At 47.0% G+C, this 16,811-nt stretch overlaps 1 protein-coding gene across 1 annotated transcript; it reads left to right on the top strand.

Moving 5' to 3' along the window:
- The first annotated feature begins 388 nt into the window (after window positions 1-388).
- LOC147149481 (uncharacterized) lies at window positions 389-15,296 on the top strand. The gene is made up of 6 exons (XM_086025456.1): window positions 389-950; window positions 2,473-3,437; window positions 6,741-6,886; window positions 7,109-7,583; window positions 10,672-10,780; window positions 14,320-15,296. The coding sequence occupies exons 1-6, from the start codon at window positions 770-772 to the stop codon at window positions 15,294-15,296; spliced, it is 2,853 nt and encodes a 950-aa protein (XP_085881582.1). The 5' UTR covers window positions 389-769.
- The last annotated feature ends 1,515 nt before the right edge of the window (window positions 15,297-16,811 follow it).

The following is a 16,811-nucleotide window of genomic DNA, read 5'->3' as shown; positions in this document are numbered from 1 at the left end:
CTCAACAGGTGCCGAACCACAAGTGTGCAGGGTCTGGTGTATGTTATTTTATTTGAAAAAATAAAGTCGTGCTACGAAAGTGTCACAGTGTTTTAAGAAACGATGTTAATAGAGGGTAACATTAGTACTATATCTTACTTACTCAAACTGACATTTTTTGACAGTAAAGATGAGAGAAAACGTCACAATATTGAACGGAAATTGATTTCATGTGGGATGAAATGAGTACAATTAAACATATTGTTTTATAAAAGTCCGAGTTGTATTTTTATGAGGGAAATGTCACAATATTGAACGAATACAGTTGTAATGAGGTATCGAATCAACGCCAAAATACTTTTGACAGTCTAACATGTTCTTATGAAAACGACCGCTAGATGGTCGCAATGAACCAAAACGCGCCAAAGGCGCCTTGAAAGCGACGGCGAAGAAGAAGGAACGCGACTAAGAAGACGTCAAATTAGCCGCACGCCGCTAAACGGGAGCTAACTTGACCATAAAAGTTCACCTTTATTTTCGGCCTTTGCTACTTTTGTGTGCCACTTTACTTGTTTGGGATTCCCGTCTGGTTGATCCAAGCCAGACCAAAGATTGAAGTTTATTGCGAACTCGTCTCTTGGGGGCACTTTGAAGCGACTCTCGCTAGCTTGTTAGCCTGCTAGCTGCGAACAAAGAGCGGCGGAGAACGTTAGCAGCACATGCTAAGCACACATCAGCCGTGAGTGCAGAAGTCTTGTTTGCGTGTTTCCGTGGTTATAATCGCGTGAGAATGTGTAAAGTGAAAATGCTGCGAGCGCTGGTGAACCAGCGGCTGAATGCGGCCGTGGAGGAAATCTTTGTGGTGTTGGAGAGAACCATAAGCGAGTACGAGGACGAACTTTCTCGAACGAAAGAGGAGAACCTGCGACAACGGCAACTTTTGGACGCGCTCATGGACGCCAGCGCAGCAGGTTGGTTCGCAATCAGCGCATCTGGACACTTTTTGCCTTCAGCAATGTTTCCTGGCAAGACTTCAAGGTCACTTTTCTTTCTTTTTCTCTCGTGCGAGAGAGGTTAGGTTCAGGTGAGCATTTAGTGCACATCCTGCTCGCGAAGTAGCTCTCTCTCTCTCCCTTCCTCTCTCTCTCTCTGCCGTTCGCCCTCTGCTTATCTCTGTCCCAATCTATTTCTTCTTTTTAGTATCTTTAAGTCAATCTTGCTACCTGTAGTCAGGTAGAAACACAAACTAGTCTCAAAGGGCCTTCTACCCTTGACAAAGATTAGCGACACCCCACGGTCTAACACCAGCCCCTTTTGGGAAAGGCCAGGAAAAACTCAGAACGCCATTTGGGGAAAAAACAAACCTTGGGAAGGGAATAATAAATTGTATTTATTCAGGTAAGACAATTGAACAGATTGTCACTTGTGATAAAATAAGGCCAAATGGAAGCAAACGCAAAGACGACAAATTGTTCAGTTTCATGTACACAAAACACACAAACTACAAAAATCATTATGAAATAAAATAAAAATGACTGTGCCAAAAAAAAAAAAAACTAACTAAAACTACATTTATGACACTAACACTGGCCGAGAGCTTTCAGCTTCTTTTTTTAATCAGAGATGCAAGTAAACCTTTCTAGATTTTTTTTTTGCTGACTCAGTCTGCCCTTCATTTTCTCTAGCACATTGGATTTTTAAACTAATGAAAATATAATAACAATAATATGTAATATATTTATGACTTAAGTGTTTTTCTGAAACGTAATCGCTGTAAACTACGACGCATGATCAAATCCGTTATTGTGCTAGCTGTTGTGGGTCAAACTTACCAACAAAAAACGAAAGCATCTCAAAAAACTGATGTGCTGGAAAAAAAGTAAAGTCATTTTTTAAATTGGAATCAAAAAGTTGTGAGGAACACGCAAAAGCCTCTCTGATTCCAATTTGCTGTTGACCAGGCTAATTATCGTGAAAGTATCCTTTGTTTTCATCATTGTCGGTTCATTTCATACATGAGCTCTTGAGATTCATTTTAAATGGACACTGTTTATTTTGGTAATGCTTTACAACCGTGCAGAAGAACGAAGGTCGCCCAGTTTGGGAATTGAAGTTTACCTTATTACACATTAACTTTGTAACCTTTGTTTTTCTCTTCCACCTGACAAAAAAAATCAAAATGGAAGAAAAAGAACTAAAGCCAATAAAAACTATACCTGGAAAGTTTTCTAGATAAAAACAAAACTGATCTAAAAAACAATTAAAAGTAACTGAATTGAGAAAAAAATGAATGAAAAAATCCCAACCTAAGTCCAACCACGGGCAGTCCATCGTCATTCTCGGCTCAGCAAAAACAAAAACGGGGGGGCGGAGCGCAAAAACGCTGCAGGCTCAAAACAAACAGCGTTCGTGTTTGTGCATTTCCTGCACTGCCACCTTGAAAAACGTGAACAATGTTCTTAACTGCATCGTTGTCTTGTTGCGTCGATGCAGCCGTCAGTCAAGACGACGGCGCCCCCGAGCAGGGGCAGGAGGAGCTGCAGGAGTGGAGCTCCCGGGGGGAGGAGGAGCAGGAGGAGCCCGAGCCGAGCCGCCCCAAAGAACGCCAAGCGGGGAGTCTGCAGCGGGACGACGAGGATGACGAGGAGGAGCACGACGAGGAGGAGGAGGAGGAGGAGGAGGAGGCTCAAAGCAGCAAGCCTCCTGCCGCGCTGCTCCCGCGAGAGCAAGGCCAGCGGTCGCGGCCGGCGCGCGCGCCGGGCGTCGGCCAGAAAGCGGGCGGCCCCGCGCTGCCGCGGCCCGAGGCGCCTCGGGTCTATCCCCCCGATCACGTGCGATTCGACGCCAAGCACTTCAAATGTTCTCTGTGCGACTCTGCCTTTTTCAAGATGTACGATTTGCAGCGGCACATGATGATCCACTCGGGGGAAAAACCCTTCAGCTGCACCGTGTGTCCCAAGAGGTTCATCCGCAAGGCGCATCTGGTTTACCACATGAGGACACACACGGGCGAGAAGCCCTTCACGTGCTCCTTCTGCGGCAAGCGCTTCTCGCTCAAAGGCAACCTGATGCGGCACACCAGGAAGCACACGGGCGAGAAGCCCTTCAAGTGCAGCGAGTGCAACGCCGGCTTCAGCGTGCGCCCCGCCTTGATCCAGCACATGCGCACCCACACCGGCGAGAAACCTTTCAAGTGCTCCTTCTGCGGCGAAGGCTTTGCTCAGCGGGGGCACCTGATAGGACACACCCGAATCCACACGGGAGAGAAGCCCTTCTCGTGCAACGTGTGCGGCAAGAAGTTCTCCATCAAGGGCACGCTCAACGTGCACGCGCGCACGCACACGGGCGAGAAACCCTTCAGCTGCGACGCGTGCGAGGGCAAATTCTCGCACAAGCATCAACTCAGCAAGCACGACTGCGCCGGCGAGGGCAGCAGCACTCAGGTAGATTTAGATGCGTAGATGGTAGTGCCAGTGCGGCTAAAATGTTTTCCCTTTTTTTTTGGGTGTGCGTGTGCGTACGTAAATATGACAGTGTTCCCTCGCTACTTTGCGGTTCTTGTGGCTTCACTCCACCTATCGCGGATTTTCATTTGTGACCTTAACTTGGTGTTCTACCTGGCTCTTTTGGCGCGTTTTCTTGCGATTTGTCTCCCTTCTGTCGGACCAGTTAAAGGTCGGGGTGCAAACATTTTTCACAGTCTGTTAAAATTCACGTTCTCATTGGTAATAGGTTTTATAATACATAAAAGTCACTTCCTGCAAGTTGTCAACCATAGATCGAATAGAAAGTAGGCTTCACTTACTCATTCCGAGTGTTTCCGAAGCTCGTGGAAGCTCGAGGAATCGTGGCTCCGGCCACCGGAAGTGATAAAGCAGCTAAACCGCTGGCTACACCATAGACTGTACAGTTTCCATGCGCAAAAAAATGCGTCTTAATCTTTCGTTGCCGGTCTTACAGCGGACGTTCCTCTCAAGAGCCTGCAGCTTGCGATTTACTCTTCGTGTTGCATTTTGTTACATTTGTTGCCTTACAACTATTTCCAAGGGTGGGAACCATGTCAGGGGGTTCGTAACAGCATAATAGAGGCGTAAATCCCCCCCCCCCCCAAAAAATAAAAAATGAAATATATATTTTTTAAGTCAACCTCTACTTTGCGTTTTTTCACCTCTGAGGGCGGGGCTTGGAAAGTATCACCCGCGAGGAGTGAGGGAACACTTGTAGTCCTATTCCAGACGTGTATCTGACACTTTGTAACCCACAACTAGAAAGACTAGCGGAACTGCTCCAAATAAAACACATCAAACCTTTCAAATGTGCTCATGTCGTTCGTTGACAAGCCGTGAAGGAAATCCATTTCCATCTCCAAATTGGAACTGAAACATCCGTTGTGGCCGCGTACACACTCACAAACTCCACTTTTAACGTAATGTACTGTAACAATTTGGATGCTTACATGTCGTAGGAATCTTTTATTTTTAACCTTTCTACCCAAGTAGTGACTCTGCTCACCTCTTACAAGAAAGTACCCTTTTTATTTGTTTATTTTTGGGTGGGAGATGAGGTTGGCTCTTGTTTTATCCTCAGCACGTACCCAACACCTTAATTCAATCCTAAGAATTGACGTACAAATATGATCCATTTAGCTACGTTTTTACCAAATTTAAAATGTCATGAATCCCTTGAGGCATGAAAGTCAGAAAGCAAATTGTTGCTACACCAGAAACCTTCCCCAAAAAGGGAAATGTCACGTTAGCGTTATAAATTCCACGTTATAATATGTGATGCGTTTCAAGTTAAAACGCGGTTCAAGCGGAGCGCTGTGTTGGCACAATTGTTGGTTACGTAGCTAGATGCACAAAAAAGACACCGCTAGGGACCCGAATCGGAATTATATATTTTTTGTCTTAAAGTTGAAGTGAAAACGATCATGTTATAATTTGATAACTTCTCACGTTAAAATTTAAATACGGCGTTACGGCGTAATAATCCTGATTTTAAAAAAGCACATGACGTGACATTGAACTGAAATTCATTGTGCCTTGACGTTAAATTAGCCGGTTTTACATGGATTCCGATTAGAAAGGATCCGAATGACTAATCGGAAAGAAAATGCTCCGTATAAACACTCCAGATTGATTAACGATCCAATCGGAGTGTGGCAGAATAGTGAACGCCGTGGATGACTCCTGCCATTAAAGTTACCAACAAAGAAGAATAAAACGGAAGTTAGCACAGGATAGACTGCAAACATCATCACGATTGATTGTAAATTTCGTTTTGTTGCATCCATCTCTGCAATTTGTGTGCCCGATACGGTTTAAATATTTAACATGGTTTGATTTCCAATCGGTGTCATCTCGTCTCGGTGCACTTTGCCGCTTCCCGGGTTAGCTTTAGCCTGTTAGCTGCCGACAAAGCGATGCGGAAGTTGACGAGATGAACGGAGACAAATGAGCAGCATGTGTGGAGTCCCAATGCTGAGAGATCTTTGGTCGACCAGCGACTGAGTGCGGACGAGGAGGAAGCAAGCAAGCAAGCAAGCAAGCAAGCAAAACGTAGAACCAGCGCCAACGTCGACTGGTGACGAGACGCTCTTTTGCAACTAGCTCGCATGGACTCCGACACACCAGGTTGGTTGATGCCAATAAAACGCAGCAACTGTATACCAATCAACAAGACTTAACTGGCGATGTGGTGCGCCGTCTGTCCATTAGTCGCCGTTTCAGCAGCTTCTGAGGAGTACACTTGAGATGCGAGTTTGATTGCTTCCGTGACCATACTCGGGACTCAAGTCACTCATCTCTTTCCTTTTTAAAAGTGAATGGATATGAAACTGAACTGGTTATGAGTAAGTTACCGGTCTGGTCCTTAATTAACATAAAAAAATAATGATTGCTGTTCTCCAAAGTAAAAGCAGATGGCAGCCGTTGTTCTTGTTCAGGTCAGGTTTTATATGCGAAGATATTTTTGAAAGAAATGACTTTCAAAATCAATGGCATTTTTGTGACGATTGACTTTTGTAAATAAAAAAAAAAAAAAATTCAGAGAGGAAAAAATGTTGCGCATCACAGTTTATTAATCAAATGTTACAAACTTTGCTTACTGTAAACAAGTGCATGTAAATAAATATAGTAAGAAAACTAAAAATATAAACATGTAAATTCAGTGAAAATAACATAACCATTCATATAAACAAAAATGTAAAAAAAATGTGGCCATTGTTCAAAAATTTGACCTGCTTGAGCAAAACCATTAGGCACATCAAAATTGTTCTTAGTTAGCTAAAAAATATCAATATTAATACATCTTGAACAATAAACTTATTGTTGAAAAGTATTATGATTCAGTTCCTGGTTTGCACTGTAAACACCCAACAAAAAAATCACCAAAAGTGTTAAGTCCTTTTTTTAGTAAAAGCAGAAGAAGTCTTATTTTGGGGGGGGGGGGGGGGGGGGGGGGTGGGGCGGGGGGGGTGCAACAACAACACACACACACACACAAGCAAATATCATGGTTCTGCTTTCATGGAGAATGACAGAAATCGGAGAAGGTTTTAATGTCGGGAGGCTGAAATTGGAGAGTCGGGGCAATTTCTAGTCAACAATGGCTACTTGATCAAATTTAGCTTGATGATCAATTAGTTGCCAATGGATGGATCCATGGTGAGACTTCGAATCAGCTTTCACTTGATTAGTCAAATAATGACCAAAAAGCCTACGTACCCCGACCTCTCCAAACGATGCCCGTTTGTTCTGCAGATGGCAGTGAAGAGCCTGTTCCGCCTGAGCAGCGGCAGGAGAGGGGAGCCCCCGCTTGTCAAAGACGAAGACGAGGCAGAGCCCCCCTGCGTTAAAGAGGAAGAGGAAGAGTGCAGCGTTAGTCAGCAGGAACAGCACGCCCCGCAGCGCTGAGGACTTGACGCTGACTCGCGTCATCGTGAAGGCCGGCGAGGACGCGGACCAGGGCGAGGGACGACGCGGACCAGGGCGAGGGACGCCGCGTCCTCGCCGTCCGCCGACGACGGGCGATGTTCCCCGGTGTGACAAAACGCACTCGAAGTCGCTCGTGGCGAACCGGCACGGGCGACAAAATGTTCCCGTGCTCGCTGTGCGCCGCCCGCTTTCAGCAAGCGCTCGTCCATTACGCGCCACATGCGGCGCCACACTGGAGAGAAACCCTTCGCCTGCGCCGTGTGCGGCGATAGCTTCTCGCAGAAGTGCAACCTGCTGCGCCACTACGCGCATTGCACGGCGGCGGCTCGGCGCCGGCGCGGGCAACGCCCGCGCAGCGCCCCGCCCGCCAGCGACCCTTCGCCTGCTCAATCTGCCAGCGGCCGCTTCTCGCAGAAGGGCAACCTGAGCACGCACATGCGCACGCACACGGGCGAGAGGCCCTTCCCCTGCTCGCTGTGCGCCGAGCGCTTCTCGCACAAGGACAGCCTGCTGAAGCACGTGCGCACGCACACGGGCGAGAAGCCCTTCTCGTGCCGCGTGTGCGGCCAGAGCTTCTCGCAGAAGTACACGCTGCTGACGCACATGCGCAGGCACACGGGCGAGAAGCCCTTCAGCTGCGGCCGCTGCCACAAAACCTTCTCCCCGAAAGTATTTGGTCGGAAGACACAAGTGCGACGGCGAGGCCGCGCTCTAAAGGGTTGACATTTACATGACAAGTTGAACAAAAAGTTGACTGCAAGGAGTGAGCAAATGGAGCCAAGAGTGTAAATAAGAGGCTAAATGAAATCAAATGTAGATCAAACAGACATGATAACAAATACATAAATGCAGGATTGAGATTTTATTACAGTGGTAGCGAAGGGGAAAAATAAGCAAAAGTAGGAAAACTTTGGGCAGAATGAACTTCACAATCAATTCATATTTTAGCTTCTTTTAAGTGGCTTTCATTTGTACCACAAAATGTCCTGTAGTTATATAAATGCATATGTATATATATATATATATATATATATATATATAGATCTCTTTACGTTATTGCAGATAAACAACTGTCCCTGCATTTCATTGGTATTATATGGATGGTATTTTTTTAATTGAAGTGGAGTGAAGTGAATTTTAAGCCATTAGGTTTTTTTTTTTTGCATTTGCCTTCCTGTCAAGTTCTTTTTTTTTTTTTTTTGCATGGTTTCCTCACTGGTAGGGAGGTGACATTCCACATCCTTACATGCAACTTGTTGCTGGCAATCATTGGGCCCACAGGAAGGGCGTCCCTGGTTGTCTCTTGGGGCCACCAGGTGCTCCCCATCCAGGCAGCCCAGCTCCAACGCGGCGGCCAAACATCGTCTTTGTCTTTGTCCACACTGCAGTGATTCCCAACCTTGATTGATCCAAGGCACATATCGTTTGGAAAAATCACCACCAAACCAACATGTCACAAAAAGGGGATACGCGTGTGCATTACACAATGTTTGTGCCATATAATAGAACATTATTTGTTGTCTGTCATTGATATATGCATTTAGGCACATTATTTGTGATGAATAAGTAGGTTTTTTGACCAATGAAGTGAAAACATCATCATTTCCCACGGCACAGATATTTCAAATTTCCAAGATCCTCAACAGGGGCCTGAAATGAAACAGCTTTTATTCCTCCATCCATTTTCCTGTCACACTTATTCTTACATGAGTTGCGGGGCACTTTAACCCAACTTGCATCGATTTGGAACTGCAGAAAAGAATGAGACGAAAACATGCAAAGTCAGGGATTATTTAATTTTAAAATGATACAGCTATTATTATGAATTATTGCTATTATGAATGACTGACTGATTTTGTTCATTGTTGTAGTTGGCCAGGCGATGGCAATAATTTGACACGAATGCAAGTTCGAAGCGCACAACGGCAACGAAGAAGAAACGGGCGGAAGTTCGTAACGTCTCGCTTAGCAGGTTAGCTAGATATTTGAACGAAATAAAACAAACACTTGTTTGATATCGTTTTCCCCGTCAGCCGTTCCTCGTTAAGTACGCACACTTTGTGCTGCGGGTCACCGGACTTGGACCACAAAGTATCATCACCAGCGCCGCGTTGGTCTTACTGCGGGCACTTTTGAAGCTGGCTTAGCTTGTTAGCGGCTAAAAAGACGGCGAGCCATCTGCTGTCCTCGCGACATGTGTAAAGTGAAAATGCTGCGAGCTTTGATCGACCAGCGTCCTGAGTGCGGCCGTGGAGGAAATCTTCGTGCTGTTGGAGAGAACCATAGCCGAGTACGAGGAGGAACTTTGTCGGAGCAAAGAAGAGAACCGGCGACAGCGGCAACTGCTGGACGCGCTCGCGGACGCGAGCACAGCGGGTACTTGCACATTTTCGCCCCCCCCCCCCCCCCCCCCCTCAATTCAAACCATTCCAACTTGAACGGATTCCGCAGATTCCCGACCAAATAGATCGCCGTCCGTTTCCACATTTCACTCCAAACATCCCCCTTTCATTGCCAATGAGAGTTGCCCGTTATTCCCTTCCAAATTCAAAATGTTCCGCTCAATTGGGTCTTCTTAAAAACGCCTTTCCTCACATGTTTCTCGAGCGTTTCAATTACATTGTCAAAGTTCCCACTCGCCTCGCCCAAAATGACAATATCATTGCAGAGTTGACAGCATTCCCATCCCGTCATCTGGTTGACTTGGGTGGGCAATTCCGGTCCTCGAGGGCCGGTATCCTGTACGTTTTGTCACCCTGCTGCAACCCACCTGATTCAAATGATCAGGATGGCTTCTACAGACCTTGCAAACGATCATTTGAATCAGTTGTGTTGCAGCAGCGAGAGACGGAAAACCGGCAGGACACCGGCCGTCAAGGACTGGATTAGCCCACCCCTGCACTAGATCATATGAACGATATTTCAAACAAGACTGGCAAAATATTCTATGATGACAAAGCTTCGTCATGTTCAGCAGCACTGAACATGACGGGAGTAAACGAGATTGGGATTGTTGTAATCTTGCAATAAATGCGCTTAGCGGCGCGTAAACAAAGTTAAGTGATGGCGTGCGTTTGCAGCCTTCAACGCCGATATGACGCCCATATTTTCCATTTGACTGCAAATGAATAGCGGCGCAAAATATTGATGATTATATTACGGTCTTTCACTTGTATAGCGCTTTTCCTTGATCATTGTGTGGTGTCGTGCAGATGTGGGCCAAGAAGAAGTTCCCTGTGAGCAGCAGGCAGAGGGGAAGCGGCCCCCCAGCGCGAAAGAGGAGAAGAAGGAAGCGGCCATCGTGGGCGTCATCGTGAAGAGTGAAGATGATGACGGTGAAAGCGGGGGGAGGAGAGCCCCCCCCACGCCGCGGCACAGCGACGACACGCCCGCCTGCCCGCCTCAAATGTTCCTACGCGGACGAGGCGCAACTGCGAAGGCACGCCGGGCGTCACGGCGACAACGCGCGCCGGCGATGCTGCCGCTGCCACAAAACCTTCGGCAGCAAGGCCGATTTGCAGAGACATACCCGCACACACACGGGCGAGAAACCCTTCGCGTGTTCCTTTTGTGCCAAAAGCTTCTCCATCAAGGGCAATTTGATCGCACACACCAAAACGCACACCGGCGAAAAAAGCTTCTCGTGCTCGGTGTGCCGCACCCGCTTCGCCGTGCGCTCGGCCTTGATTCGACACATGAGGACGCACACCGGAGAGAAACCGTTCTCCTGCTCCTTTTGCGGCGAACGCTTCTCCAGAAAGGACACTTGACGAGACACACCAGGACGCACACCGGCGAGAAACCCTTCAGCTGCCACGCGTGCCACAAGACCTTCTCGGAAAAGTACAACGTCAAGAAACACAAGTGTGCCGCTCACGCTACCTAGCGCAACGCCCGCGCCAGTCCGTCACTTCCTTGTTAGTGGATGAGCGCTTCATGGTCGTGCCTGTCACTAGATGTTGCTGGCATACACAGCTCGGCACGGCTACGTCATTTGCAGAAACGCAGACCGACGGAAGCGTGTCGCTGCCACATCAGAAACAAAAAAAATCATGTTGCAGCGTGATCAATTTCACCTTTGACGTGACAGGTTGCCGTGTAGAAACATGCTCACTTTCATTTAAAAGATGAACGTTTTCAAGGCGTAATGTGGTAACTTCATCTCGTTCTGCATGAAACTTATCACGTTCAAGTTTGGCACATTACAACATCATGTGGAACTACCCCCCAGAACCCCCCCCCCCCCACCCATTTGCAGCAAAATGCTTCCATACATGATCATTCTCTGACCAAGTAAATAAAATAGAATAATTTTACTTCAGAGCCTGTTTTACATTTGAATATATACATATACTTCATAGCCTGTTTTTACATTTGTGTATATTATATATATATATATATATATATATTATATATATTGTTAGCCAAATAGCTTGGTTGCCTAAGTCCTTGACTTACAATATCACTCACAATATCCCCCCAAAAAACAAATTAAACACTGAAAATGTCCTCCCTCATTTTTTCAATTGAAAACTACTACTTTAGTACACAACACAGTGTTACTTTAATTCATTATAATACATTCAATTAAATAATTCACGTTATTATAATACATTTAAATTGAAAAAATGTAGTATAATGAAGTAAATCAAAATAAAACTAGCAGAAAACAATAATGCATTCAAATGGTATCGACCAAGGTGAAGAATGACACAGTAGCATTTACTTCAATTCTCTTCTTTAATTTTGGTTAATGTAATTTGCTAAACAAAATCAAATTAGTAAAACTACAATTTAATTTGCAGAACAACATACTATGTTTTTGTTGACCTAGTTTCAGTTGCTTCAGTAAGATGCATTCAAATTAAACTCACACAATAGATGCTCTACTTGTTTACTTTCGATTGAATTATAATTAACATTAGATTAGAACAGTATATATGGTTGTTCGGTGAAATTTCAATTTAATATATTACAGTCAATGAAAATGTAACCATTCGAACATCTATTGTGTTGTTTTTCTAGCTTAGTTTGGTTTAATACATTTTAAGAAAAACACAATATATGATCTACTTGAGTTGAATTCTTTATCAAATATTTTTGTTATAAGATACATAAAAATCAAAATCCTATCTATTGAAGGAATGATTTTTAAATTATATTTTGTTTATGTTAATCTTAATTTTTAATTACCATTATTTTTTATTATTTGTTTATTAATATATTATTTAGTATTTCATCTAAAAAATGTGTATGTATTTAATCACGATTATTCCGATTTTTTTTATGACATCGATCGTTTTGTATTTGCTTGAATGGAGAGATGTCGCCGATGTGAGGTCACGGAGACCGTCGTCCAATCGAGTCGCGCGAAGGCGAAAAATGCGGAAGTTGACAAGCAAGCAGTGGCGGCGAAGCGCAGAGCGGACGAACGTGAGCGCAGTAAGACGTCCAGACCGCTAGCGCAACCAACCGTCCGCCCGCCCGCCCGCCCGCTCGCCCGCTCGCCCGCTCGCCCGCCCGCTTGACTCACGTGACGACCGCCCGTCGCCGCCTGTCTTCTTGATTGTTCGGCTCCCAATAGTTGACGTTCGGGTCACTCTTCCTCTCGGCCTGCTTGAAAGCGTCTCCGGCTAGCTTAGCGCGATAGCTCCTTCCAACAAAGAGCGGCGGAAGTTAGCAACATGCTAAAGCCGGGAGCCCAGGGAGCGCAAAGTTGACTTTGGTGTGGGGGGGCAAATGTGTAAAAGCGACTAATTCCCGCTGTCGTCGGAGCAGTTGGGCCGCTGCGCTCCGAATAAGGTCAGAGGGCGCTTCGCGGTTGAAAATTTGGATGGCTGATGAGAGCAGGTCAGCGGACGCCGAGCAGGAACTTTCTGGAACCAAAAAGAAGACAAACGGAGACAACGTCAACTGCTGCACGCGCAGATGGATTCTCACGCGCAAGGTTGGCTCCACTCTCACTCGCGCACTTTTATTCACGGTTGATTGTTTGTTGGTTTGTTGGTTTTGTTTTGAAGTGCACAAATATGGTCCATTCTCGTGATGCGTGTCAACAACGTCAACAAAAAGCAAAGCACCACTGATCGACACTGCGGGGGAGATCTCAAGTCACAGGCAGGTCTCAAGTCGTGACCGGCAAATTTCAAGCAAAGTTGCCGTGGGGAAACTAAATCAAGCAGGTCGAGTCGCCAGAAAAATAAATAAATAAAAACTCGAATGCTTGAAACAATAAAGATGGAAATGACAGATGCTGTAAAAAGAAGCCCCCCCCCCCCCCCCCGATTTTTAAAGCGCTCCAGTGGCCAATGAATCTGCCGGGTTTCTTTCTCTTTCTTATTTTGCTGATAACGACAGAAAACGTGAGATTGAGGTGACTTGTTTATTTGTCGGGGGCAATGCGGTCAGTTGGAAGTTCCAAGCTTGCAGCTGATGTGGGGCATCTCCACTTTAGGTTTTTATTCTCCACAGCATTGCAGTACAATATGAAATCGAGTTAAAAGGGCCACGCCACTCACTTGAAGTGCGTTCGCTCCTCTGAGAATTCACTGAACAAGCACAATTTCCTTTGTTTTCTACCGCATTCATGAACGTTTACAGCTCCCGATTAATCGTACACTGCGATGTTGAACTATGGCGTTCGTTGAAGTGTTTTTGGTCGCTTGAGAAAGTTGCGTGCATTTGCTTGGACTTGCGTCCGAGTGAAGTCCAAGTCGGCTCTTTTGCTGACTCGGCGCCGGAGCAGCCGCTTTGCACCGCCAGTCGCAACTCTCGGGATGAAGGCTGAGCCGGGACATTTGATTGTCCGCACCTTCTCCTTCCTTGGCCTTGGCGTGGATCGCGCGCGGCGGCGGCGGCGGCGGCGGCGGCGGCTTCCGCAACCGCGTTTTGTTTCCATGGCTAGTGTAAGCGCCAGTCCACTTTCCATGACGGGTAGGCACTCGAAGACAAAAGCAGGTGCTGCGTCAACGTTACTCACGGCCTGCCTCTTGCTTTTAGCTCTGTAATTGAATTCTAATTTGACCACCAAAAGCCTTCGCTCAAAATCGTGTTTGTTGTGCTGTCACAAAAGCAAAAAGTGTTAGTCACCGTTCGCCTTGACACGACTCGTTTTGCAAAAAGCTAGTTTTCTCTGCTTATGGTCAGAAAGCGCTGTTTTTGGCCCTTGTTCAACAACTGATTACCGAAGAACAGAAAACACTCGAAACAAACAACCAAAAGAAAGAGGACTTTCTTTTGATAGTTTGTGTTCTTCTATTGTCACAATATTGATCCAATATCGTGCTGCCAGTCAAGCAGTTCACTTGCAGTCTCCAACTTTGAAATGTCACAACATTTTGCAGCCCGATTGCGGACGCGGTTATAGTTGACGATCGTTTCCGTTTGTCTTCTTGCGTCCATGCAGACGGCGGCCGGCAGCCGCGAGCGGAGCCGGCTCACGTCAAGGAGGAACAGGAGGAAGTGGACGTGGGCCGGGAAGGCGGCCGGCGGCCGGCAAGTCGTCACGACGGCAGCGAAGAGGAGGAGCGGGCCGACGTCAGCCGGTTCCCGGTGATCCGAGTCATCGTGAAGGCCGAAGACGAGCGAGACGAAGGCGAGCCGGAGCAGAGGGCGAGAGGAGGGCAAGGCCGGGGCCGCGCCGGAGACCCTCCGGGCCGAGCGGCCTTCGGACGTTCTCGGGGCGACGACGCGGGACAGGAAATCTTCATTTGCCCGTTTTGCGGCAAAAGCTTCAACCGGCAGGAGCACTTGATGGGCCACATGATGATCCACACCGGGGAGAAACCCTTTGTGTGCTCCGTCTGCGGCGGCAGCTTCTCGCTCAAAGGCACGCTGATGATCCACATGAGGACGCACAGCGGCGAGAGACCCTTCCCTTGCTCCGTTTGCGGCGAACGCTTCTCCCAGAAGGTCAACCTGACCACGCACATGAGGACGCACACGGGAGAGAAACCCTTCTCCTGCTCGGTGTGCGGGGAGAATTTCTCCCAGAAGGGAAACCTGATGAAGCACATGCGGACGCACACCGGCGAGAAACCCTTCCCCTGCTCTGTGTGCGGCGAGAAGTTTTCGCAGAAGGGAAACCTGGTCATCCACATGAGGACGCACACGGGGGAGAAACCTTTTCCCTGCTCTGCGTGCGGTAAAAGGTTTGCTCTGAAAGGCAGTTTGAGGAAGCACACCAGGACGCACACCGGCGAGAAGCCTTTCGCTTGCTCGGTTTGCGGCGAGACCTTTGCGCAGAAAGGCAATTTGAACATTCACGCCAGGAAGCACACGGGAGAAAAACCCTTCAGCTGCAACACCTGTCAGGAGAAATTTGTCAGTCGGAGTCAGCTTAGCAAGCATAGCTGTGCGCGCGACGACCGCGGCGCGAACTGAAGTCGCCGCACTTGCGAAGACCACGAGGAAGTTCGACCGGAGTCGCTTGGACGAAGGCTTCCGGCGTCCCCGGCGGGCCGGCAGACGGAGCAGCCCAAAGTCACCCCTTGCGCTCGTTTGCGTTGGCAGCAGTCGTCGGCGTCAGACTGCGACTCGCCGCGTCACGCCGGACATGGGCGCCGGTGCCGTCGCGCATGGAACATGTGAGAGTCGCCCTCGAGGTTTGTAATTGCCCATAGATGATGACTAAGGACTACTTTTGTCCAAACGAAGCTCCTAAACCCTTCAAATTGTTTCCCTGGCATCAAGATGCCAACAGTGTCCAATGGAGGTCACGTTCCCCCAAAACTTTGCACATTTGCCACTGCTGAACCGCAAATAATTGCGACGATTGACCTCATTGTTCGTTGCGGGGGGTTTTGTTCCCGTCCGGCCTCAAAAAGTCCAAATCGGAGACTTAAGAACACTTTTAAATACTATAACATACACACCTGAACTAGTTTGTCCGAGTGTTTTGAAGCACACACATTTGCACCGCTCTGCAAATAAGAGGCCGAGCATGCTTGCTTCGAGCTGTTTATTTGGCGCACCGGCTTCAAGTTGACTGAAAAATACAAACACCAGGAAAGCAAAAAGAGACTCACTTGTTTGTTTCAACAGCAGAACGTTGAACCCGCCGTATCGTTTTCATCCCATGCCGATGCTCGAGGAGTGCTCGTGAGGCCTCCCGCCGGCAGAGGGCGGCGCTGCTCCATTTCCAATTGCCATAAAGGGCCTTTTGTGTCGTGAGGTAGCATTTAGCTCGTGCTCTTCTGGAAGATTTCATTTTTTCCCCAGTAACTTATTCTTTACTTGTTTATTTTGTGTATTGGCCGTTTACCCCAGCTTATTTTTGGGGGTTTAAAAATAAGACGGATTTTCTTCAATGCGTTTCGAATGGGTGTCAATTATTGGCGTATTTTTACTCCTGGTGTGGCAGCCGGACGGGTCTTCTCTCCACACAAATAGTCGGTCTCTGCTGTCTTTCCATAAAATATGATTTTACAGCATTAGGCAAGGCAGCTTTATTTCTTGAGCACCCTTCATTCTACAAATTAACTCAAAAGTGCTTCACATCATTAAAAATTGGAAGGCATTTTAAACACTCACCATTTGGGAAAAATGTGATGATTGGAATGCTTAAAGCAGCACTGGGCAAGAAATCGACCTTAATAACATTTTTTCACAACTCTTTTGACGAAACATTGACTTACAAGTAGTTGAATGGGACTTTTGTCATACCCTGAGGGTGTCAGTATCGTTTTTACTGGCACTAAGCAATTTTGAGGAGGGTGTGATATACCCTGGCAGGCCGGCACACACAAAAAAATACAAATGTCCCGAATTGCTTTACGGCATACTCACTTCCTCTTTTCGCTATAAGGACGGCTCAGGATTTCACGACACTACGCGCTGTCACGCATGGGAGATGTGGTTGATTTTTGTCAAAACACTACCGCTTTTGTCCACATGGCA

This window comes from Filicampus tigris, chromosome 3, assembly GCF_054856515.1.
Source record: "Filicampus tigris isolate MCC_2025a chromosome 3, RoL_Ftig_1.0, whole genome shotgun sequence".
NCBI classification, from domain to species: Eukaryota; Metazoa; Chordata; class Actinopteri; order Syngnathiformes; family Syngnathidae; genus Filicampus; species Filicampus tigris.
This window is presented reverse-complemented; position numbering and strand designations above follow the sequence as displayed.